Source organism: Emydura macquarii, unplaced genomic scaffold, assembly GCF_026122565.2.
Source record: "Emydura macquarii macquarii isolate MOO-44397 ecotype Brisbane River unplaced genomic scaffold, CSIRO-AGI_Emac_v2 contig_2422, whole genome shotgun sequence".
In the NCBI taxonomy this organism is placed as follows: domain Eukaryota; kingdom Metazoa; phylum Chordata; order Testudines; family Chelidae; genus Emydura; species Emydura macquarii.
In genome coordinates this window covers 42421863-42447559 of record NW_027132559.1, presented here as the reverse complement: position 1 = coordinate 42447559, position 25697 = coordinate 42421863, and the positions used below count along the sequence as shown (strand labels likewise).

At 39.4% G+C, this 25697-nt stretch overlaps 1 protein-coding gene across 6 annotated transcripts in view; it reads left to right on the top strand.

Annotated features, from left to right (window-relative positions):
• The window catches only part of ARHGAP21 (Rho GTPase activating protein 21), a 206695-nt gene that overhangs the window by 84668 nt on the left and 96330 nt on the right, over positions 1–25697 (top strand). For all 6 annotated transcript variants that reach the window (XM_067562379.1, XM_067562381.1, XM_067562384.1 and 3 more), the window contains 2 exons: positions 8052–8234; positions 15464–15485. In XM_067562379.1, coding sequence (XP_067418480.1) covers positions 8052–8234; positions 15464–15485 — 205 coding nt within the window. The remainder of the gene's footprint in view (positions 1–8051; positions 8235–15463; positions 15486–25697) is intronic.

Here is a 25697-nt window from a genome sequence, read left to right as displayed (position 1 = left end):
ATGGCCTGTGGGTGAAGGGCAATGATCTGCTCCTGTGTATTAACTGTCCATAATAAACTCTATGAAATGTTTGAACTTAATTTTGGGTGAGATTTTGAAAGACACAAAGGACATTTGGGAGCTCAACTCCCATGGAAAGTAAATGGAAATTAGGCACCTAACTCCTCTTTGTGACTTTTGAAAATTTTCCCCTTTTTGCGTGTATGTGCATGTGTGTATGTTTGTAATAGACCAGACGCGCACATAAAGAATGGAGAAATAGAACTTTGGATTTTCTGATATATGCTTGTACTTTCAGAGAATTAATTTACACAATAGGTAGTCCCCTGCCATGTCTTACTGCTTATAATATAAACCAAAGTGCAGTCACAGTTGTATCTTGCCCATCATGCAATATGCTAGAATTTGGGCTTTTGTTGACTTGGTAGACACAACATAAGTGACTCCCACAAACCTCAGTGGGAGTCTCAACATTTACCACAAATGACTAAAGATGTATCCATAGTATTTAAACTTGTATACCAGCAGCTATATACTTGACTTGCAGGTTTGTTTTGGGGATTAATTGGTTAGTGTCAGTGTTCGTGCTTGAATGTAAAGCGTGTTGGATGTTTTCAAAGCAGTTGTTAACATATCTATTATTTATGTTGTGGTCAGCTGTCCAGACAGTGTTAGAGGTCTATATAAAGAGAGGGAGGTGTATTGTGAGTATCGGAAGGGAGCCAAATGGAAGACTTCTGGATTTAGGATTTTTTTGTTGCAGTTATCTGCCTTTGTCATCTTTAGGCGGGACTGTTTTATTGCTTAGAGCTACCCATAAGAAGCACACAGAAACTTAAAGATAGACTGCTAATGATTTGTAAAATATTGATTTGGATTTGTGCACTTTATTTGGTCCATTTTATGTTGTATGAAAGTGGCCCGAGAAGTTGTATTTTTTTTTGTCTTGAAATATTGTTTTGTTTTTATTTAAAAATATAAAGAATGTCTACTGATCTTCTTTAGTTTTGTTAGACAGTCTGTTGCAGGGCTCTTAAGATGTTAACATATTGTTAAATTAACTTCAAAGGACCTGCAGTCTATGGATATCTTCAGAGTTCAGAAAAGTGTTTATAGGGCTATCAAACGATTAAAAAAATAATCGCAATTAAGATGAGATTAAAAAAAAAGTCGTGATTAATTGCAGTTTTAATCACATTGTTAAACAATGATAGAATACCAATTTAAATTTATTATAAATATTTTGGATGTTTTTCTACATTTTCAAATATATTGATTTCAGTCACAACACAGAATACAAAGTATACAGTGCTCACTTTATATTTATTACAAATATTTTCACTGTAAAAGAGAAACGAGAGTATTTTTCAATTCACCTAAAAGTACTGTAGTGTGATCTCTTTATCATGAAAGTGCAATTTACACGTGTGTGTGTGTGTGAGTGAGTGAGTGAGTGACATAACTGGACTCAAAAACAAAACAATGTAAACCTTTAGAGTCTACAAGTCAGTCCACTCAGTCCTACTTCTTCAGCCAATTGCTAAGGCAAACAAATTTGTTTACATTTACGGGAATTACTGCTGCCTGCTTCTTATTTACAATGTCACCTGAAAGAGAGAAAAGGCATTTGCATGCATTGCAAGATATTTACATGCTAGATATGCTAAACATTCATATGACCCTTCATGCTTTGAGTTTTAAGCTCTAAAGTTTTACATTGTTTTGTTTGAGTGCAGTTACGTTAAACAACAAAAATTCTACAGTTGTGAGTTTCTCTTTCATAATAGAGATTGCACTACAGTACTTGTATGAGGTAAACTGAAAAATACTATTTGTTTCTTTTCACAGTGGAAATATTTGTAATAAAAATAATATAAAATGAGCACTGTTCACTTTGCATTTTGTGGTGTAATTGAACTCAATATATTTGAAAATGTAGAAAAATATCCAAAATATTCATACTTTAAATTAATATGATGTGTTAAATTAGTATAGTGTGATTAAAACTGCGATTAATCGCAACTTTTAAAATCTAGTTAATTAGTTTTGCGTTAATCACTTGTTAACTGCGATTGACAGCCTAGTTTATTACTAAATGCAATAATGAAGGCAAAGTATGTATTTTACTGTAAACTTCAGTATGTCATGTGTCTTATGGTAACTACACTGAATAGGAAATGGTGTTTGAGATTTGAAAAAAACCTTCTTCCCCTCAGGACTTCTAGAAATGTCTCTTGAGCTCTGTTAGGTAAAGGGTACTTAAATTTGGATTGTTCAGCTCTTGTCTAAGGTTGATGGTTCAGTTACTGACTGTGAACTGATTAATCCAGAAAGATTCAGGGATTTTTTTTTCTGTTTAAAATGAAACAAATATACAGAGCTTTAATAATAAGGTGTATTTTATAAAATAGTCTTCTAGTTTGTCAGAACTTACCTTAAATTAAGATACATTTATTCTTTATGTAACTACATTTTTTCATGCTGATGAAATGCAACTGAAGCTTCTCTAGAGAGAAGTCACCTTTAGGAAATGACACATTTGTGTATTCATAACTTTTACATGACTATTGTTTTTGTTCAGTTCACAAGTAAAAATGTGTAGGGAGCTCTGCACTCCATAAATCATTCTTGTCCATAGAAATCAACATAATCTCTTTCCTATGCTTTTTTTCTCTCTTGTATATCAGACACCTTAAATTTTATACTGGAAAACTTCTTTTCTTTCCAAAAAAACTTTTTCTAAAGGCGGAGGTTTGGGGGGATGGTATGTAGTGATAGGGGGCACAACTGGTGTCTGTCTGGTGCCTGGGGCTAGTACCGTGACATGGAGTCTTTAACTTGTAACTAATTCAGATCCTTCTCTGGTCTAGTAGTGACTGAAAATTGCTGCTATCTGATGGTTATTCATTGGGTGACATGAAATGAATTGTGTTTTGTGATATGAGTGTCATCCTTTGAGAAAATGATGGTGTGGCTATCTGGAGAACCTTGTACTACCATTTTTGTATGTGCTCTGTGAATAAATGTCAATCCAGCGCCTTTCATGAGTACTAAAAGTTGACATAAAATAGTAAGGAAATTAAACTGAACTTTTAATTGGGGGTAGCTGTAGCCATGTCAGTCTGAGGATGTGAGACACACAACGTGGGTGACGTAATATTATCTATTGGGCCAACTTCTGTAGGTAAGACACAAGTCTTTTAGCCCCATGGATCTGAAGAACTGTGTGAATCAAAAGTTTATCTCTAGGAAGGTGGTGGAATCTCCATCCTTAGAGTTTAAGACCCAATTTGAGAAAGCTCTGGCTGGGATGATTTAGTTTGGGGTTGGCTCTGCTTTGAGCAGGGGGTTGGAGCAGATGACCTCCTGAGGTCCCTTCCAACCCTAATCTTCTATGATTCTCTCTCTCCAACAGAAGTTGGTCCAATAAAAGATATTACCTCACCCACCTTGTCCCTTAACTCAGGGACATCTAATCTCAGGTTTTATCTAATCTCAAATTGCTATGTTACAGACTACTTCAGGTTTTATAGGTTTCTGTATGGATTAGATTTCAGTAACAGAAGAATTAAACTTCAATGATTTAATCCTGAAATTTCCATTTGATTAACTAGGCCATTGCTATCTACATAAATTAACAGTGTGTGGCAGTCTTGTAATAAATAGTATTATGTTTAAACTTTTAAAAAATGTTAGAATATACATAATGACTTTTATAATGTTTATCTTACACTTAGTATGTATAACATTCACATGTAATGTGATTCTTGATCCTATTTCTGTCATTTGTCTTGCCCAAAACTTTTCAAATGTACTACATAGTTTGTACAAAATTGACATTTATCTCTACACTTTTATACATGGGAGTTAAATAGCTGAATCCCTGCACTTTGGCTTGAAAATCTTAGTAATGAAGAGTTTTCCTGTGTTCTGAGGCTAGTGGTTCAAGTACTTTCCTGTTTGCCCAGTTAATGGGATCAGACCAGCTCTGTCCTTAATGGATTGGTTCTTTGTTTTTTCATGAGCATGTAAGAGACTTTGAGAGGATACACTCTTAGACTACTTTGTATGTAAGGGTTACGATTTAAAGCATTTATCAACATTGTTTACAAGGTCCAATTTATTGAACTGGGGAAAAATCAAATATACAGAAACTGCATAGTAAGCTTAAATAGCTAACTTGATAGCTATACTAAAGAGTTGAATAATTTAGGTTTAATTAGTTCCTTGGCCTATCTGATTACCTCATCCCCTCCACTGATTGCCCGTTTCTATCACATCAACCACAGGTTTCCTATCTTCACCTTCAATATCCTCCATCATTTAGGCTTCATTTTGCCACGCTAACTTCTTATGACATTTACACCCTACTTTCACTCTGCCAGTGGCATTGATCAACCACTTGTCTACTTTTCCAACAAGCATCTCTCACATTCTGCCATGACTCCCTTTATGCTTTTGAAGAGTGCTCCTCATTAAAGTTCATGAATGACCACATTAATGTCATTCCTAGAAACCTATGTTTTCTGTGATGTCTGTAGGTACTACTACTGTCAGAACAATAAATACAAATAATGTACAAATAACTTCGACATGTGTTTGTGGCTTTTATGGGATTCCCCCTTTGCCTCAATCCAATTCCACCGGATTTCAGTTGACATTGGGTTAGGCCCACAGTGTACAGAATTTTCATATTTAATTCCCCACAGTTGTTTCAGCCACAGATGAAGAATGATGTGGGTAATGCTGACATTCACATCCCTTGGGGAAAATAACCCATGTAGGAACCTTCTTTTCCTGGACAGTTAGGTTTCTTCTCTCAGATTCCAGTTAATTCTAATCGCTCTAATTCAGTGGTCCCCAAGCTTTTGGGGTCCTGCGCCCCCTTACCTGGTCCGTGCCCTCTTGGGAGCCAGAGCTTGGAGCAGGGCCAAAGCTGCAGTCGGGGGCCTGGAGCCAGAACTTGAGCTGCAGCTGGGGCAGGGCTGGAGCTGCAGCTGCAGGGCCCTGGGCCAGGAATAGGACCACAAGGTCTGGGACTTCGAACGGGTCTGGGAGCCAGAGCCCAGGGCCAGGAATGAGATCATGGGGGCAGGGAGCTGGAGCCCAGAGTGGGGCTGGGAGCTGGGGCCCGGAACAGAGACAGGAGCAGCGCAGGACTGGGTGGTGCTTCCTCTCTGCCCCCCATGTAGGCTGGCCCAGGCCCCCCGCACTGCCCTCAAAGGTTCCTTTGCATCCACCAGGGGGCACACCCCACAGTTTGGGGACCTCTTCCCTAATTCTTATAGATTTTTAAAAAATGGTCCCTGAAAAGTAATATATTGGAGACCTCCCCATTTTTAATCTAAGATTAAATTTTAATATTCAACTAAAGCAACTATGGGCTATTCATGCTATTTGGGGAAAAAAAAAATCTGCGTGATCACAGGCTTAAATACCCAAAGGGGAGACAGAACGTGGGATCTTATTTGGAAGGCCTCATAGGTTTTCACATACTACTTTTTTTAAACTCTTTCTTTTGACTTTGGCTTTGAGGTAAATAAGCATGAAGTGGCATTGGTTTGGAAAATCTCAAGTGAATGTTATGAGTAAAAGATTGTCTGATGATGCAGCTGGATGAAAGGAGATGATGATACACAATTTAGTAAGACTGCATAATTTGAGCTATAGTTATATGAAATCTACATAAATATTTGGTTATTCTTTAAATACAGGTTTTTGTTTATGCTTGAGAGGGTGGGATGTAACTGTAACGGAAGATGGAATTTTGACTTTGCTACTAGTGTAATTTTGGGTGGCATTGGCAACTGAAACATTGGGAGGGGGAATCGCACTTTAGGAATGAACTCAAACACAGAGATTAAGTCAGTATTTGCTTGAATAACAAAGGATTAAACCCCTCTAGATCAAGTAGTTGTGTTGTCACATTGCTTTGTCACAGTTGTGTTCTGTTGTCACATTGCTTTAAATTTTGTTGTGTAAGGTAGAAATTGGATTTGCTTTTGTCTACACCTTGTGTAGTTCCTTTTCAGGGATAGAACATTTAACTTGTGAATCAGTTATGGATGGACCTTCACTACATTTGTCAGTTTTGTCAGATGGAAGGTGATTGGTGGAGGGAAGTAAAGAGGTTAAAAAGTAATAACTGATCTGGTTCAGTTGCTGCTGCTCTCAGAATACCAGTTATTGAGCACACTATGTAGTAAAGAACTGAATTATCACATAGTTTAACACAATATATTGGGCAAGAGTCAACTAGGGCAGGAGTGAACATGGCTTTTGTAAAGGAAAATTGGGCCTCACCGATCTATTAGAAATCTTTGAGGGGGTCATCAAGCATGTGGACAAGGGTAATTCAGTAGATATAGTGCACTTGGACTTTCAGGAAGCCTTTGACAAGGTCCCTCACCAAAGGCTTTTAAGCTAAGTCAGTGGTCATGGGATAAGAGGGAAGTAATGGATCAGTAACTGGTTAAAAGATAGGAAACAAAGGGTAAGAATAAATGGTCAATTTTCACAGTGGAGAGGGATAAATAGTGGGATCTCTCCAAGGATCTGTACTGGATAAATGATCTGGGGGGAAAAAGAAGGGGGGTCATCAGTGCAGTGGCAAAGTTTGCAGATGATACAAAATTACATATTTAAGTCCAAAGTTGACTGTGAAGAGTGACAAAGGGATTTCACAAAACTGGGTAATTGGGCAACAAAATGGCAGATGAAATTTGTTGTTGATAAATGCAAAGTAATGCACGTTGGAAAACAATCCCAACCATTCATACAAAATGATGGGGTGTAAATTAGCTGTTACCACTCAAGAAAGAGATCTAGGAGTCATTATAGATAATTCTCTGAAAACATCCACTCTACATGCAGTAGAAGTGCACAAAGCTAACAGAATGTTAGGAACCTTTAGGAAAGGGATATTTAATAAGACAGAAAATATGCAGCTGCTATATAAATCCATGGTATACCATGCCTTGAATACAGGATGCGGTTCTGATCACCCCATCTTAAAAAAGATATATTAGAATTGGAAAAAGTATAGAGAAGGGCAACAAAAATGATTAGTAGTATGGAATAACTTCCATATGAGAGAGATCAAGAAGACTAGGACTGTTTAGTTTAGAAAAGAGGTGATGGGGGAAGATATGATAAGTCTATAAAATCCCGAATGGTGTGGAGAAAGTGAATAGAGAAGTATTATTTACCCTTTCACGTAACACAAGGATCAGGGGTCACCCAATGAAATTAATAGGCAGCCATTTAAAACAAATATAAGGAAGTACTACTTCACACAACACACAGCCAACCTGTGGAACTCATTGCCAGGGGACATCGTGAAGGCCAAAAGTATAGGTCAGTTCAAAACAGAACTAGATAAGTTAATGGACGATAGGACTAACAATGACTGTTAGTCAAGATGGTCAGGGGAACAACTGCATGCTCTGGGTTTCCCTAAGCCTCTAATTGCTAGACTGGACGATGGGTGGATCACTCAATAAGTTGCCCTATTCAGTAGATTCCCTCTGAAGCATCTGGTACCAGCCACTGTCAGAAGATAGGATACCATTGGTCTGATCCAATTAGGCCATTTTTATGTGAATTAGAGGTCAGAAGAGAATGGTCTCTGTACAGTACATAGTGTGTTTGTGCTGTGTAAATACCTGAAATGGAATCCCAGCAGAAGCAGTTCAGTATTTGTATTTGAGTAAATTACGAGTCCAACAAGATTTGCAATCTGTCCACATCTCTCTAGGTTAGTTTAGTACAAAGTATTAAACTCTAGTGCTTGATTTTTGTATGTTGACTTTGAGGTACATATAGCTTCACTTACAATTTAAAAGTAACTGTATTCAGGATATAACTTGAGGTTTAATCTTTGATGGAACAAGAAGTATATTAAGAGAACTTACAGCTTGATATGATCCTATGTGTATTTTGTCTTTTAAATTTTGTTTCTTGAAGATAGAGGAAGGATAGCCTCTTTTTATATATAATAAAAATAAAAATTACAGAATCTATCCAGACTTTTTTTTTCTGATCTGTTTTAGGTGTCAAAACATAAAGATGGAAAAGAGCAGAGTGAAGTTGTATCGCCATCGGAGGAAGAAGAAACATTCTCTTGGCCTGGTCCAAAAACAGTTGAGTTAAGGAGGACGTCTCAAGGTTTTGGTTTTACCTTAAGACACTTCATTGTTTACCCTCCAGAATCTGCTGTTCACTTTTCTTTTAAAGTAAGTGAAATGAATAACGAAGTATATTTTTAAAAGCACCCCAATGTTTCAGAAACAAAGCATTATTATGTTTTGTTGTGCTCTGTTTTTTTTACTCCTTAGGTTTATGTGGTAATGAGGAAAAATGATCCATGTCAAAATAACAATCTGCTTTAAGATAGTAAAAGCTGTTCTTTTTCCATGAGTGTAAATCTTACACTGAGGTGAAATACTTTTCATGTGTACTAATAAATGTCAAGCTCATTTGCTCTCTTCTGCAGTACAAACTCCTTGATCTCCTTCATTTTCACAAAGTGCATCTTTCCTTAGATAAATTATTGTTGCACTGCTCTTCTGACTGAGGTCACAGACCAAAGTTTTCCTCCTGTTTTTAATTCCTTCCCTTGCAAAATACTACAGCCCAGCAACGTGACTGAGACATTATTGAATTGACTTGATAGAAATTGAAAATAATTGTATGAAAAGGATAATTTAGATACTTGTATTGAAAAAAGCTTCCATTTTTAAAAACTTTTTTTTGCTATCCGTAAGTGCAGTAATACTTTGTTACTGTAAAACCTGAAAGTATGGTTGTCAAACTTGGCAGATTTTTTAACATAAAACTATTGACACTTATCTGTCCAGATTTTTTTTTAAAATAGTTTATTCAAAATTGATGTCTGTATCACAGTCACATTTAAATAACAACCGGGAAAAATAAACAAACAGCTAAATGCAGGGTGGAACGGTTTGTTTAGCTTAAGTAATTAGCACATACTCTAAGGCCTATTCAAGGCAGTGTGTCCTGTTAACACCCCTCAAGTCAGAGGACAAAAAGAGTGGGTTTGTGGTTTAGAGAATGTTGTGATAAATCATAAATCCAGTGTCTCTGTTCAGTCCATGATTTTTAATGTCTAGCTTGTCTGTCTCTCCAAAAGAAGTTGGTGCAATAAAAGAAATTACCTTATCCACCTTATCTCTTAAGGGAACTGTGAGATATTATGTGGTCCAGGATACACCCATACCCCTGTGGCTGAACCAATTCATAAAACCTCAGCAGTTCGTATTAAAATCTCTACCATCCAAGATTTTGGAGATAGACAAAATGAACATCTTTGACCACATAACCTGCTACAGAGGGTGTATTTACACGTCTGTATCTCCCTGGCAGACTCTTTTTAAGGTTATTAATGGGTCACTTGCACTTCCAAAACATCCCTCTGCCAGTCAAGTTTATCACCCCCCACCCCAACCTTTACTAAGATTATGATGGTAATTTGAGCTGTTCTCATACTGGACGGCTTCTTTATGATCCCATACCTGGATAACTGAGTCATTCAAGCCTAGTCCCTCCAAAAGACCATTCAGGCCCTACGGGACCAGGACCATTTCTTTGCTCTGTATGTACAATGTCTCTCACAGTGGGGTCCTGATCCATGAGTGCAGCTCCTAGATTCTACAGTAATACAAATAAATAATAACAAGCAATATCCAGATCTCCTCATGTCATATTCAAAACCCTGGGACTTATGTTAAACCTCCACAAGAGCTCACAGTCCCAATCCCAGAAGTTAATCCTTTTCAGTGCAGTCATGGACAGAAAGGAGACAATAGCGTGAACATCCACAGAAAAGATTGAAAAGCTGGAAGTGGACATTTGGTCCTACCAGACCTGCAAAAAGAGAGGTGCTAGGGGCAGCATGTCTTGTCATGATTTGTTCTCTGATCTGTTTCTGTTAAATCCTGTCAGTTCTTTATTCAGACCCTTGGGGGAGACTTCACTGGCCTGGCAGCTACACTGATCCAGTTCCCCAAAGTATTCCCTTCTGTAGATGCCCTTCAGTCTTTCCTTTATCACCACTGGCAGTCTGAGCTTGTGACCACGCATTTCCCTTCTAGATCAGTGCAGGAGGAGTTGTTCCCTGGGAGAGGAAGGGTTTCACGTTGACTTGCTAGAACTCAAAAGCAGTTAGACATGTCCTGTTGTCCCTGAACCTTCTTACAAGTCAACATGTCCTGGTCAGAGTGGACAACTCTGTAGTAGGTGCTTTCATAAACTGCTGGGGGAAACGAAGGGAGATGGTCTTCCATTACTGAGCAGAGAGGAAACAAAGATCCTTAAAGATTCCTTTCATCTCCCCAGTTCTTTGAACAGCCATTCTGCTGATCCAGCCACACTCAGGTCCACACAGGTGAATGAATTTCCACTTGAGAGTTGCACTTGTTTGACATTTTTGGTCTATTTTCATCTAATCTTAATTGTTCACCCACCAAACCCCCTGCCCCTGATATTGAAGCAGGCATGTGGTCTCTGGCACCTTAGCCTAGGACTTGTTTATGATCAGTTTTTTTGGGCAGTGAGCCTATGCCTCCTCTTCTATCCTCTTCCCCACAAAATAATATCTAGAAAGCCTTGAAAGGAGGTTAGAGAGAGGAATAGTCTGGGTATGATGCAATGACTTTACCATATCCCAGAATACAAATGAGAGTAAGAGTTCTTTTTCAAAACCTTGTTGGTTTAAGTGTAGTAGCTGCAGGAATCTGTACAAGATGTTGGAAATGAAATTGGTGAGGTGCCTTGAGAACACTGACTGTGTGCAAGGGTTGAGTGTTCTGAAGGCAGATAATTCTCTGGCTTATGCTTGCCAACGTAAGGAGCCAGTTTTACTTGAATATTTCCCAGGGTGTCCAAACTAGCCAAGTTGTATACTATGTTATGCAGAACGTTCTAGGGGTCCGAAACAGTGGCGGATTACCACACGGGCCAACGGGGCTGTGCCCAGAGGCCCTGGCCAATTTGCTCCTCCTCTTCTCCCTGAAGCTCCACCTCCTGGCAAGGCCAGAAACCAGAGCCCAGGGGTGAGCATATTCCCGCTGCCCAGAGTTGGCTGAGTTGGTTGTCCCAGCCCTCCCCCGCACTCCCCCTTCCCCCATCTCCCCCAGAGCTGGCCTAGCCAGACCACCTCGCCTCCATTGCACCCCCCCCCCCACCCCCCAGCACAGAAAACATGAAGGTCAGCTGTAGATGGGGTGGCTGTGATGGAGATGCTGTGCCTAGGGGCGTGTATGGTATAAATCCAGCCCTGGTGGTATGCCAGTAAGGTGAACTGAAAGGCAGGGTGATATTGTGGCATTTTCTATTGGTAACAGATTTGGGGAGTTAGGCACTTCCTAAATAGTTCGCATTCTAAATACTCATACCGGGTGTTTATCGTCAAATCAGATAAGCTCATTCTGTTTAGATCCACTTTGCTGTGATCCAGCAATTGCAGGGCACCAAATTCACTTCAGTTTCTTCAGGGTTCATGTATTTGACGTTTTAATAGAATTGGGGAAACTTGGTACAGGACATGGCTTCGGCTTGCCACAGATGGCCTTGGTTACATTAAGGCAGTGTTTCTCAACCTTATTATGCTGGCAACCTCCTTTGGACTTGAGGAAAAAATCGTTACTCCCCTGCTAAGAGTTGAAAAGGTAGGGAGGGGACTAAAGCTGCCTGAGTCCTACTAGCTGGGGCTGAAGCTGCCTGAGACTGCGACCCCTTCCCACCCCGCCCACAAACCCATCCCACAGTCCCCCAGGATGTCTTGACCCCCATGTTGAGAAACACTGCATTAAGGTGATAGTCAATGCCAACCAAGCAGTGTCTCTTAGTTACAATATGAAAAACAAGCACTGTTGAGTCGTAAGTGTGACAAAGGCTCTTTTGTCCTAGCGCATACCCAAGAAATGTAGAAAGATACGATAGAGCCAAAATTGTGGCCTTCCATTTATTTATTTATTTATTTTAATATTCCTACTAAACTTCCCCAAAAGTAAGAGAAATTTTCTAATGTTCTCCACTCTGGAAAAGCCTGAGAAAATAGATGAGATTTGCAATGTATCATAAAAGCTAGGAGACTTGGGTTGGATCAGTGGTGGAAGTGAGCTCCAGAGTTGAGAGTTCTCCACTAAGAACATTGTTCTTTCAGGTCTTAGTCATACAACTCTCGGGTCAGCCAGTGCAAGTGCCTCCATAGACCTCCTTTATGGGATAAAGAAAACAGTTAAGGCTGTTTCTAAGTTAACCCAAACCATAACTGGCATACCTCCAGACAAACAGCCCGAATTACACTGCAGACCAAATGTGAATCCTTGCAGACTGGAGCACAGGTGTAATGCTCTGTAGAACACATGAAATAAGCTGGCTCCTATCTTAGCTTGGGTTTTAGTAAACGTGAAGTGTAGCTTCAAGCAGAACACAGCGTGGCAATTAGGTGAAAAGCTGACAAACGCATGGGTCACTATGGTGAAGATCTGCATCCATAAAGATCTGTTACAACAGTCTGTCAGATGAAAATTTGATTGGGTGGGGAAAGCAATCTTGGCTACAGTTCTCAGGACATTCATAAGTAGCCAGATTTATTAACTACAATTCACTTGCTATACTGTCTCTATTTTCATTGCATTTTATTGAAATATAATAATATTGTAATATTTGAATGTGAACAGATGGACTAATGGTATTTATAAAGTAGTATTGTCATTTTATATATATATATATATATATATATATATATATATATATATATATTATGTTTGTACCAGAGAGCCCATTCAGGATCATGAACCCATTGTGTGAGGTGCTCTACAGATACATATAAAAGTACAGTCCCTTTCCAAAAGAGCCTTTTATCTAAGAAGACAGGTGAGAGAGCGAGAAATCAAACACACACAATTTTATATACTTCTCTCCAAAATATATTGTTATATAAATTGGGCATCGACTGTCGTCGTCTGCTTCCCAACCCAGCTTTATTTTTTGGCAGATTTGTTATGTACATCATGGCAATGGCTGGTCTTGAGGAAGGATATGGAAGGGCATTCTATGTGTAAGGGGCAGTGTGAGAGGAGATGTAAGAAGCTGACAAATGGGCAGACAAGGCTGGTATCAATGGGGAAATGAAGGAGCCGAGAGACATGATGAAGCAGAGAAGAGTATAATGAACGTTATCTGTTTAATTGTTGTTAGTGCTAAGTAGCAACAGAAACTTATTTTTATAAGTGAAGTACTTCTGCATGTTAAATTAGTCAGATAGGCATTTGTTTGTATTATGAATAATGCAATATAACTGGAACAGTACTTGCTAAAAAGTTTTGCAGCATGTATGTGAGGTGAATGTAAAGAAATATTTTTAAAATTCAGAAGTGTTTGCATTATCAAGTGCTCCGTGTAGGTTGTGGGTTTTTTTTAGTTTTAGTTTTGTTTTTTTTAAAAGGATTGAGATCATTGCCTTGGTATCATACAAAATCCATTTAATGTTAATCTTTTGCAGCTGTTTTATGACTGAGCTGCATATGCCCGATGACAGCTTTCCAGTTCTTCACAAACGGATAGATTACTTATTGTAGAATTGGTACCAGTATTGTGTTAACTGTATCATATGTTAAATGGGTGCCTCTCATAGTTCTGACCCATCATTATATAGCCTTGGAAAATGAGAAGCCAAATATTTAAAGTCTCAAACATATTTTTTTCATTCAATGAATTGGGTGGAAACTAGAGAAATACAGATGTTTGCCATTATGTAATTCTATGCTGCAATCCTTTTGGGTGATCCTAGTTCAAAACAAGTTGAACTGTTACAGGAAGCCAGTGCTGTAATAATGACTTTTTAACACTAGTTGTTCGCTGGGACAGTGTTTTTATACTGAACAGTCAGTATTGTACAAAAATGCAAGGGTATACAACTGGCTATTCTCACAAAATTCACCTAATTGATATAACAATTGTATCTGCTTTTTAGTGATAGAATAGACATGTGATCCTTACTAGCTCAATCCTTTTTAAAGTTAATTTTTTGTGTTGAGGTTTTTAAAGCTTCAGCAGACCCATTGGTAACTTCTGTACTGTGATGACAGTGTATTGTGATGCAGATTATACTGAATTGCTGTGTCACAGTGGGGCATGTTGTAGCTAAAGGGACCTTTCCCAGGTCTATATTGTATTACATATTATAAACTTTTAGGAAAAAATATTAACCTGGTGTAAAGGTTGGGATGAAAAGCTGTCATCAAAGGAAAACAAAATTAATAGGAGAAAGATGTAGGCTTTTCTTGTTTTTTAATAGAAGTGGCCTGGAAATTTGGAATGAAGGTTCCACTTAAAAAAACAAATTGCAAAGGTAAGATCACTAAATAACTTCTGACTCTGCCTTCACTAGTTCACCTTATTCTGAATGAGGCCATGTCAGCCAGGCAAAGTAAATTCCTAAACCAAGCTGCTTTTTAAAAAAAATAATCTGAGATGAAAAAGTTAGTAGACATTTGAAGAAGTTGGAATGTGTTTTCAAAATTTTCCTTTGGCAATGTGGGAGGAGACACCTTGTATTTAAGTGTCTTATTGCCTTAGCTTTTCCAGAAAAATTCTACTTTGATGTAAGGCCATGTAAATTTCCAAATTGGTAGAATTTTGGTGAAGTCAGGGAGCAGATAAAATCAATCTTAATATGGAATAGGAGGTTGATCTTAACTGTGGAGTTGCTACTGAATCTCCATATTCACTTTACAGTGTGGTTCTGGACAGCAAAATGACTGTGTAAAAAAGGCACAGGCTTATTCAGCTCATCTCCTTCATGAGTATATTCAAGTTATAGTTGCATAGTTCACTGACACAACCCAGTTTTGAGTTGTTAATATTGAAAAGTAAGTGAGAAGGAGCAACGTCATCAACAAAACTGTCACCTAAGAGCTATCTGTAGAAGTCTAGAAACATATTGATCGTAGGATTACAGACAAAGAAAGTTTGATGTTTAGATTTCAGGAAGAGTTTGCAGGGCTTGCAGTTAGAAAATACTTCAGACTTTTAAAGTGAACCAATTTTATAATGAATCGTTGATAGACCAAAAAGTGGAACCTCTCGTGATTTTAGATTAAGTGCACATGCTTGCAATACAGCTTTACATTTTATTATATTGTTTTCTTGAATCAAGTAACGCCATATGACTGCAGCTGTGTGACATATCAAGGAACTAAGATGAGATTTGTTTGTTTAAATATACACACTGCCAAGATTTTCAGTAATTAATGCCTAATTTTAAAAAGTGCTAAGCATCCAGCCTCTGCCATGAACATCAGATCACTTACTTAAGTACTGAAGGCTCAAAAACCCATACTAACTAGGCACCCATTTTTTTAAACCTTTGGTACTTATATGTTTTCTTCCATCTGATAAATTGATGTTTTAATTGTACTTTGTTTTTGTTTTGCAGGATGAAGAAAATGGAAATGGAGGTATGGATTGTCTTTTTTTTGTTTTTAGTATTACTTATTTACCGCTCATCAACAGTATAATGGCTATGTGTTGTAATGGCTATTTAAGATTTGAGATAAAAATGAAGTGTCTGACTACGCAAGTGTTTTTTCTGGGCCTCACACGACAGTGGAGCATAAGTCCGTTAAGCACAAGAAGCAATGTATTCTCGGAGCCGTACCAAGGGTAGGGCAGATCGGGGCAACCGCCCCGGGCCCCATGCTTTGGGGAGCCCTTCTCCAGATCGGGTGGGAGGCAGGTGGCTACTGCCAGGGCCCCGGCTTTATGCCGGGAGCTAGAGGGAGCTGAGCAGCAGCCTACGGGGGTGTGGGGTGTGTGTGCGTGCGTGCGCCAGGCCAGCCTTTCACATGATGCACAGTGGCAGCCGCCCCTCAGAGCCTCCTGTGCCCCACACCCCATGAATGTTGTGAAGGGCCAGCCCAGCGCCCGCGCGCCGCGCCCCCCGCAGGCAGGGGGTGAGGCCGCCCCATCCGAGCCAGCGCCGAGCTGTGGGGCTGGAGCAGGAGAGACGGGCACTGTGCAGTCAGGTTCTGCTGCCCTGTGCAGGAGAAGGTAAGCGGTGTGTGCGCCCCCTCCCCCACTTGCAGGTACAGATCCCCCTCCCCAGGGCAGCTGAGGGGCGGTGCTGTGGGAGCCGGGGACTTTTCCTGCCCTGCATGGGGGGAGAAGGGAGCGCATGAGGCTGAGGAAGGGCCCAAATGCAGGGTTGACCTCCAGGCATGGAGCCCCCACAGTGTGGTTTGCCCCATGCCCTGCACTCCTCTGTGTATTCTATCTCACTAATTTTTTTTGTATTTGAAAAGCGGTATATTCTGTAAGTAAAATGATTATGCTATGAAGTTTACTAAATAAACTTCATGGAATAAATGTAGTACTGTAGCTCATATGAGTATTTTGAGAAACCAACTGGCTTAGCTTTTTAATGCAAAGGCCCTGATCCTTCATTATGATCCACATAGATGCAGCCCTGTTGACTTCAGTAGCACTCCTTGTAGGTACAGTGGTCCACCTGCACAAATCATAATACAGGACTGGAGCCTGATATACAAACCCTTTCTCTGTATATTGTGGGCAAATAATAAGAATTTTGGCTTATGATGCAGTCTGTACTGGTGAAAGCAAGTCAGCACTTGGAGAGGTCAGAATATAAACCTAATGCATAACATTGGCTGGAATTGAAATAAGCTAGAAATTACCCACAAATGTGGCTTGTAACTTTTAGAAAAAAGCCTGCCCTGTGAATGTAATTACATGCCCATCGGAATTTTAACAATGTTAATTTTAAGCCTTCTCATCAGCTCCAGTATTCTGCCATTCTCATTTTCCATTCCCTCTGAAATAAGACCTGTGGAACATAGTTTAGAGAGGTTCAAGAAAGTAAGCATATATATGTAAAAGATTATACATTGCACTTAAATTAGGGGAACCCCCCCCCATTTGTTTTTCTGCAAGTTTCCATTTTTTCCAGCCTTCTTTGAGTAATTCTTTTGCTCACCCTTTATATATTTGAAAATATTAACTTATTTTAAAACCAGAGCAACATCTCACTCCTGCCTAATTTAATTTTCCCTTTGGCACTTACTGTTATCTATTTCCTGCCCCCTCTTCCTCTTATTTTCTTTTTCCTTCTTTACAGTGATAAGTGGTTTTGATCTGTGTGAAGAAATTTGCCTTGGAAATTAAGGGGGCCTACTCATGCTTTCCTTGCTCACCTGTAACTCCTGTTGACTACGGAGGGATTTTAGGGAATGCAAAAGATTTCTGATTCAGCCCAAAGCAAGTGAATAAACACAACATAAAGTGTTTGCATCTGCACTGAGTTTAATGTACAAGTGCAGGTCTCTGAAGACTGGCAATTCAAATACAGTCTAGAGAGCAGCACACTGTGTTCAAAGAAAGTTAAAAGGGCACAATCTCAAATTGCTATTTTATGTTTTGGTGTGTGGCTGTGGTGCCTCAGGAGTGGACTAGGGAAGGAACAGTGAATCTCCTTTTCCTCTACTGGTCTAGCAGATCACGTCTTTCATCCCCTCCCTCCACCACCCCACTGCGCTAGCTCAGCAGCATTGGCTAGCATGTTATGGGGTGGAGCCAAGCCTCTGCTCAGTCTCTGACCACCTATTCCCTGCCAACCAGTGCCAAAAAGGAAGTAACAGCCACACACATCTGTGTTAGGATCCACTGGACACAGAGCCTTTGATGCTGAAAAGAGTCAGTCCTGTGCACAGAACAAGTACAGAATGTATAATAATAAATGAACCACTACCCTAAAACTAAATGTATTTGTTATTGGCAAAGTGCTGCAATATTCCCCCAGGTCGTGGGGATAATCTGATCAGCTAGAGGCTTAGATCAATATTTATTTACTTCAAATTTTGTTCATTTGAATAGCCTCCTGAGATACATTTCTCAGTGGCTAGTGCCTGATGCTTCAGAGGGAAGGCAACAGTCCCCAAATGCATTTAGCCCGTTGTATAATGAGGTATAAGTTGGGGACAAGATTTCTTTCCTGAAACCTTTGGTTAACAATTACTTTACACTAAAGTTGTAAGATTTATCACAACAACTTCAGATGTACTAGGTTCCTTGCAATACACATCAAAGACATGAACCCTGCCCTGGGAAGATGATGTGTAATATTAGATATGGTATATCAAAGGGAGTAGCAAGACTGGGTTGATACAGAAGGAAAGGGGTACAATCAGTAAGATAATATGGTTGCTTAGAAGAACCAGTGTATGTCATAGTGAAGAATTATATGTGTAAGAAATAAAAACACATAAAAGTCTCATTGGCTAAATTTCTTGTAGACTTCATGGATGAAATGGTCCCCTAAGAAGGGACTTGAATCAGGATAGGGGAGGGGCCTTCTAGAGAAGCTCAGGGAGGTTCTATATAGCCAGGGATAATGTGGAAGAAAGTAGGAAAATGGTTTTGTAAGACAACTAGATGAATTAGATATTGGAACTGGCATTGTAGTTCGGGTACAGAGAGTGAAATAAGACCGACAAGATGGGAAGAATTGTGGGATATTATTCAGATGATCAGATCAACTGGCGAAGTGTATGTTAGCTATCCACTTTGTATGGATTGTAGGATTATGATGTGGGAAACAGAGGGGGGAGGGTACAGTAATGAAGGAAAACAATGAAAGCATCGACAAGTGGTTTGTTTGAACTAAAAGAAAAGGTTGGATATAAAGAATTTGTGGAGGAAGCAATGACGAGATTTGGGTTTTCTAGATGTTTGGAGTAAAAGAGAACTTGATGATCCCTAAACTATACACACAAGTTTTATTAAGAGTGAGAAAAACAGTGCTTCTAACACAAGATGACACAGCTGGAGGGGGAGAGAGTAAATGTGTAGTAGAAGAAGCCTCTGTACTCATGGAATTTTCTCAGGAACCATTCAACAGTGCAGAAATGGAGGAACCAGATAATGGGGGTGAACCAAAACCAAAGTTAAAGATTGGTGGGATGGCCTTTGGGAGAGAGCGGCAAAGGAATCAAGACTGAAGAGGAGGGATTTGACTACAGATTTAGTAGAAATGAGGAAGGGGGGTGAAAACAGCAGGTCATGAATGGTGGTTTGATGGTCACAGAAGCAGTAGCGGCAGAGTGGATGACACTGAATATGATTGAAGTTAAGATTTTGTCACGGTTATTTTAAATAAAAAATAAGGACAGGTTGGGGGCAATAAACAAAAATTCATGGAAGCATGCGACCTGTCAGTGTGAGGGCTGAAGCCCGAGCCCTCCTGCTGAGGGTGGAGGGGTGCCAACAGCCCTGCGCCTCGCCACTGCAGAGCGAGCTGGCAGCTCGAGCAAAGAAGGCACAGAAGTGTGTTAAACTAACGGAATCCATGATCTTTGTGACAAAATCATATCCTTAAATATGATATATGTGGTGGTCAGGGAGAAAGAACGCAGGTGTGGAAAGATTAGAGGAGGAGCAGTGTTAACTGAAGATAAGGTTAAGGTGAACAGCCAGGCTTGCCTTTATCTTAATATGTCATAGAGTTACTGTTCATACAGTGTTTCTAAAACACTGTTTAGTGCCCTAAACCATATAATGCCAGACACTCGGTCCAAACGGCAGAAGGCTATTACTATTTTAGCACGTTCTACACTGATGTGTATGACATTAGACTTCAAGAAAAGCAGATGGTACTGCACATTGTAGATATCATCCTTGATTGTATTTTTTTTTGGATGGAGTAGTCTATTAGGTGGTTAAGTTGTTGGACTTCACCCACTGCTCTGAAGTCTTGCTTTCACCCAGGGTACTCTGAAGCCTTGTTGCAATATTCAAGGGAGCCTGGAGAGGCGGACAAGCAGGTGGTTGCAGTTGCAAGAGTGAAAAAGGCTTCTTTGGTGGTGCCAAAGCTGTTTCAACTTTGTTACCCATTCCCAAAATAGGAGAATAGTTATCATGCAGGAGATCAAATCAGGAAACCTATACCTATATACCATTTATAATTGAATGATTTAAATAGCTTCATTTAATCATTTCTTAAAGTAGAAATCAGTGGTAAATTGTAGTTAGGCAAACTTTTAAGCACTAACCACATGTTAGTTTAGTAAAAAGTAGGTATGCCAAAATTATGGAGTGCTTACACAGTCCTTTACAAGGAATCTCAAATAAATGGCCTACCTAAGAAAGCAGGTAATTAACATGGAAAGTTACCAGAAATTGCTTTTGCACATGCAAATAGATGTGTGTTTGAGTGGTGGTAGGGCAGCATCCCATATGAGGATCACTTAAATTTGTTACCATTTTATGGAACAGTGTTACTGGGAAATATGTAATACAAAGGAGCCATCTAGTGGCAACTGCCTTACATAGGTTTTAGGTTATGGAAGGATTTTTTTTGTTTTACATGAAGGGACTTCTGATTTTGCAGTAACATGCTTGCTTATTTTTCCTTCAGCAAGTTCATATTGTTTGGTAAGATAAGTTAGCATAGAAATTTATAAAATATTTTTTCCAGAATGGATGTTTTTAGGTTTGAGTATCATCAAAGACTCCAAAGGGATTAGAGGAGCAGCATAATGAACGCTTTCTTTTTTGAGGGGGAGGGTGCGGGGGACAGGAAAAGTTAGCTCAAAAACTTAGAGGGTTGCATAAAATTTTAATTTTGTGCTGGTAGTTATGTAGATACTGTAGTCTGTCACTGGTTTTGAGAAAGAAATCTCTCTTCAAAATGGAAATTGATTTCATGCAGAAAACACTTAAATTTAGACTTTTTTAGCTGCAGTTTTCTTAATTTAAAGGGTTAATTGTAAACATGAACTACTTTGAAGCATTCAGGTAACATTTTCACTTGAAGCTTAACTTGATCAAAGATTAACCTAAGGCATTCATAGCTTTTGTTTCACTTACGCAAAGTGGATGGGAATCTGTGCAAAACTGTAGCATTGATATTTGGAATATTTTTTTGAATGGAGGTCCTCCAGTTGTTCATACTTTTTCTCCTTTGTCAGGTCCCATCATATTTTTATAAGTAAATAAAATAACATTAGAATGAGATGTCTTGGCAGTGTTTAACAAGTAAGGGATTTAACCATGCAAGACTAGGTCCTGGTCTACCTGCCATGCTGGATTGACATGAGATACGCTAGTTACATTATGTAACTAGCGTATCTCTCGTCAACGTACTTACGTCTACACAGCGTGGCGTCTTCATAACGCTACATCAACGGGCGAGTGCTCTCCCATTGACTGACTGGGTCTACACAGACCCACTCAATTGATGCTGCCTCATTGATGCCTGCTGTCGTGGCAGTGTAGACATGCCATAGGAGTTGCTAAGGACCTTCAGTGAGGAGGTGAACACACTCAATTCTGATTGACTTCGCCAGGAGTTGTGGGTTCACAGCATCTTCCTGAAACAGATGAAGTATTGGGAACCACAGAATAATAGACATTTAGGGTTAGAAGGGACTTTGAGAAGTCAAGTCCAATCCCCTGCTCTATGGCAGGGCCAAGTAAACCTAGGTCATCCCTGAGAGGTATTTGTCCAACCTGTTCTTAAAAACCTCAAAGGATGGGGCTTCCACAGCCTCCCTTGGAAACCTTTTGCAGTGCTTAACTACCCATATAGCTTTTTCCTAATATGTAATCTAAATCTCCCTGGCTAAAGATATTAAGCCCATTACTTCTTGTCCTAGCTTGAGTGGACATGATCACTCTCCTGCTTATAAGAACCCTTAGCCATATAGCCATATTTGAAGACTGTTATCACATGTCATCCCTCCCAGTCTTCTTTTCTCAAGACAAAACATTCCCAGGTTTTTAATCTTTCCTTATATGTCAGGTTTTCATTTCATGTTTTTCATTTCTGGTGCTCTGGACACTGCAGTTTGCCCACATCTTTCCTGAAGCGTGGCACCCAGAATTGTACATGATACTTGAGCTGAGGCCTCACCAGTGCTTAATAGAGCAAGACAGTTATTTCCAATGTCTTACAACACTCCTATTAACACACCACAGAATATTAGCCTTTTTTGCTCATATTCAGTTTGTGATTCACTATAATCCCCAGATCCTTTTTAGGAATACTGCCAGCTAGCCTGTGGTTCCCATTTTGAAGTTATGTATTTAATTTTTTTTCCTTCCTAAGTGAAGCTCTTTGTGCTTATCTTTATTGAATTTCATCTTGTTGATTTCAGACCAATTTGTCCAGGTAATTTTGAATTCTAATACTGTCCTCTAAAGTGCTAGCAACCCCTCCCAGCTTGGTGTCATCTGTAGATTGTAAGCATATTCCCTCACTACATTATATAAGTCGTTAATGAAATATTGAATTGTACCAGGCCCAGAACTGCCCACTCTAAGTACCTACCCGGGGAACAAATATTTGATAATGGACTCTTCAGTGTAGCAGAGGACCATATAACAGAATTGAATGGCTGGAAGTTGAAGCTAAAGAAATTCAGACCAGAGATAAGGTGTAAGTTTTTAACAGTGAGAGTAATTAACCATTGGAACAACTTACCAGGGATCATGGTGGATGCTCAGTCACTGACAACTTTTAAATGGAGATTGAATATTTGTATAAAGCAGTGGTCCCCAAACTTTTTATGCTGCGCGCCCTCCTCCCACCCCTGTCCCTCCCTGGGAGTTGGGAACGAGACTGCTGTCGGAGCTGTCAGAGCTGCAGCTGGAGCCAGGAGTGGGAAAAATTTTTCAATCTTCCCTTGTAGGTCATGTTTTTCTAGACCTTTTATCTTTTTTTGTTGCTCTTCTCTGGACTTTCTCCAATCGGTCCACATCTTTCCTGAAATGTGGTGCCTAGGACTGGACACAATACTGCAGTTGAGGCCTAATCAGAATGGAGTAGCGCAGAAGTTACTTCTGGTATCTTGCTTACAATACACCTGCTAATACATCCCAGAGTTATTTTTTTTTTTTTTTTTTTTTTGGCAACAGTATTGCAGTGTTGATTCCCGTTTAACTTGTGATCCACTATGACCCCCAGATCCCTTTCCGCAGTACTCTTTCCTAAGTAGTCATTTCCCATTTTATATGTGTGCAACTGATTATTCCTTCCTACGTGGAGTACTTTGCAGTTGTCCTTATTGAATTTCATCCTATTTACATCAGACTATTTCTCCAGTTTGTCCAGATCATTTTGAATTTTAATTCTATTCTCCAAAGTACTTGCAACCCCTCCCAGCTTGGTATCGTCCTCAAACTTTATAAGTCTACTCTCTGTTCCATTATCTAAATCATTGATGAAGAGATTGAGTAGAACCTGACCCAGAACTGATGTCTGTGGGACCCCACTTTATATGCCCTTTCAACTTGACTGTGAACCACTGGTAACTCCTGATAGATTCCAAGGCCAGAAAGGGCCATTGTGATTATCAGTCTTATAAACTCTGTTTTCCAAGTAGTAATTTAACTTAGGAACAAATTATTTTAGCTTATATTTAGCTTTTGTTTGTATAATTCAAAACATATTTAAAATAATTTGCCATACTAGCTATATAATAATGTTCTAGGTTTGTTTGTCTCTTTCCTAAACAATCTTATTCAGAGTACGGTGTTATCAGACCTGCTCAGCTGTGTTGATGGTGTCACCTTCTGCTGAATGCAGCCCCAAAATTGTGATAGGAAACCCCCAGGAAGGGGAAAAGGATGTGAAGTGAAGCAGAGGTGGTATGAGTTGAAAAGAGCAGTAGGGTAGAAGGAACAATTTTGAATGTCACAGCCCCTTTATCATGTGAATTTGCAAAGGTATCTGTAGTCCAGTGTTTCCAAGACTGTGGGCAGGTGCCATTGGGGGAAACACAAAAATTGCCAGAGGGCCCTGGACAGACCTTTGTTCTTTAATTTCAGCTTTCAATTAAAAAAAAAGACAATTTCTAGTTATCATAGTTGTGAATAAAACCTTCAAAATGTGAAGCAAATGTAACTAATGCAAAAATCATCTGCCTGAGTTTGCTGAGAGCCTGAAACAATAGCTCTGAGTTGTTTGAACTGCTCCATTCATTTCAGTGGCTGTTAACTCAAATGCCAGTTATGAGAATGTAAATGTTAACATTTTTAACAATTTCACTGTTCAAAGCTTGGACAGAGGGAGAAATGCCATTTTATGAATATCTATACCAGTGTTTCTCAAAGTGTGGGCTGCACCCCTCTGAAAGGGCTCGCTGTTGTGTGGGGCAGGGAAAGGGTGAAAGACATACTGTGAATCAAGCTGTGTAAGCCTTTAAGAACATGTCATGGGATTGCATGGTCATGGGCATTAGTTTCATTTTTCTGAATAGTGTGGAAGGGAGTCAGCTTTCAAAAGTTTGGAAATCACTGTGTTAATCCACAATATAAGAACCTAAAATGAGCATTGTCATCTTTTTATATCTTTGAGGGATTTGCTGATATTTGTCATCCCATGCTGATTAACCACGGTTTTGTCCCCTCTTAAGTAATTGTTGATGTGTTTACCGTGGATATAGCTAAAATCAGTAAAACAAGGAGCAAGTGGAACACTGTTCTGTCGATACACCAGAGCTCCAGGAATAATGTCTACACCGCAGGTGGGAGCATGCCTACCAGCAGGACCGTATTTAGGGGCAGACGACCTAAGCAACCACCTGGGGTGGCAGGCTCAGGGTGCTATTTTTGTTGTTAGCAACAAAAGGGAAAATAGAATACAGATTTACAAATCCTAGCTTGCAAATGTATTCTCATGTGACGGATGAATCATGCATGCAGATCGTGCATTAAAATCGTGAAATGGGCTACAAATGCAATAAAAAATAAGGTATTCAAAAGTTTAACAAATGCAGGGGGGATGCCATGGTGAGTGAACAGACATGCACTAATTGTTCAAATTAACGTGCTAAAAGTAGCAGTGTGGCTATTGCAGCATATGTGGTGGCACAGGCTAACCACCCAGGTACAAGCCTGCCTGCTCCTGGGGTAGGAGTCCTTACCGCAGTGTCCACACTACTATTTTTAGTGCACTTACTTGACCAAAACTGGTGGGATGTGCAAGAACCTTACTATAGGTGAACAGTTTATTTTTCAGGAAACTTGTTTTGATATTTAATTTTCTATCTGCAAACAGTCACAACATTATGTGCTGGGAGAGGTGTTTATAAAGTAAAAATACAATTTAATATACTTAGTGCAGCAATGTAAGTGTGTGGGAATCACATGTTCAGTGTTTCTGGCTACCTTTTTTCACATGCTGTTCATTATAAAATGATGAAAATGTTTGTATGCTGAATTCACACTGCGATTGAAATGATGTAGTGCAGTAACTGTTGTGACATTGGAAAGGAATGAGTAGCAAATATTTATATTCTTTTTAATTCTTAAACAGACGTGTTTGAGCACAGATTTCACATGTTTAATTCACAAAAACGTACAGAATACCTTGTACAGTTTACAGCATACTCATTGTCAGATTATACTTAAAAATTATTCCCCTGGTTTGCATTAATGCACACATCTTTCTAAACAGGATTGTAACACTTTTGAAATTATTATTGTTAGTATATATAATAAGATGTATGTCAGCTATGCCTACTGCGTTGCAGTTGCTGGATCTGTTAAGTTTGGGGAAACACAGGTCATGTTCTGATATCTCTACCAAAAGGACAGAATGAACATCTTGATTTCTATACTTCAATTTTTGGAAAGAAGGTCAGATATGTTGTTTT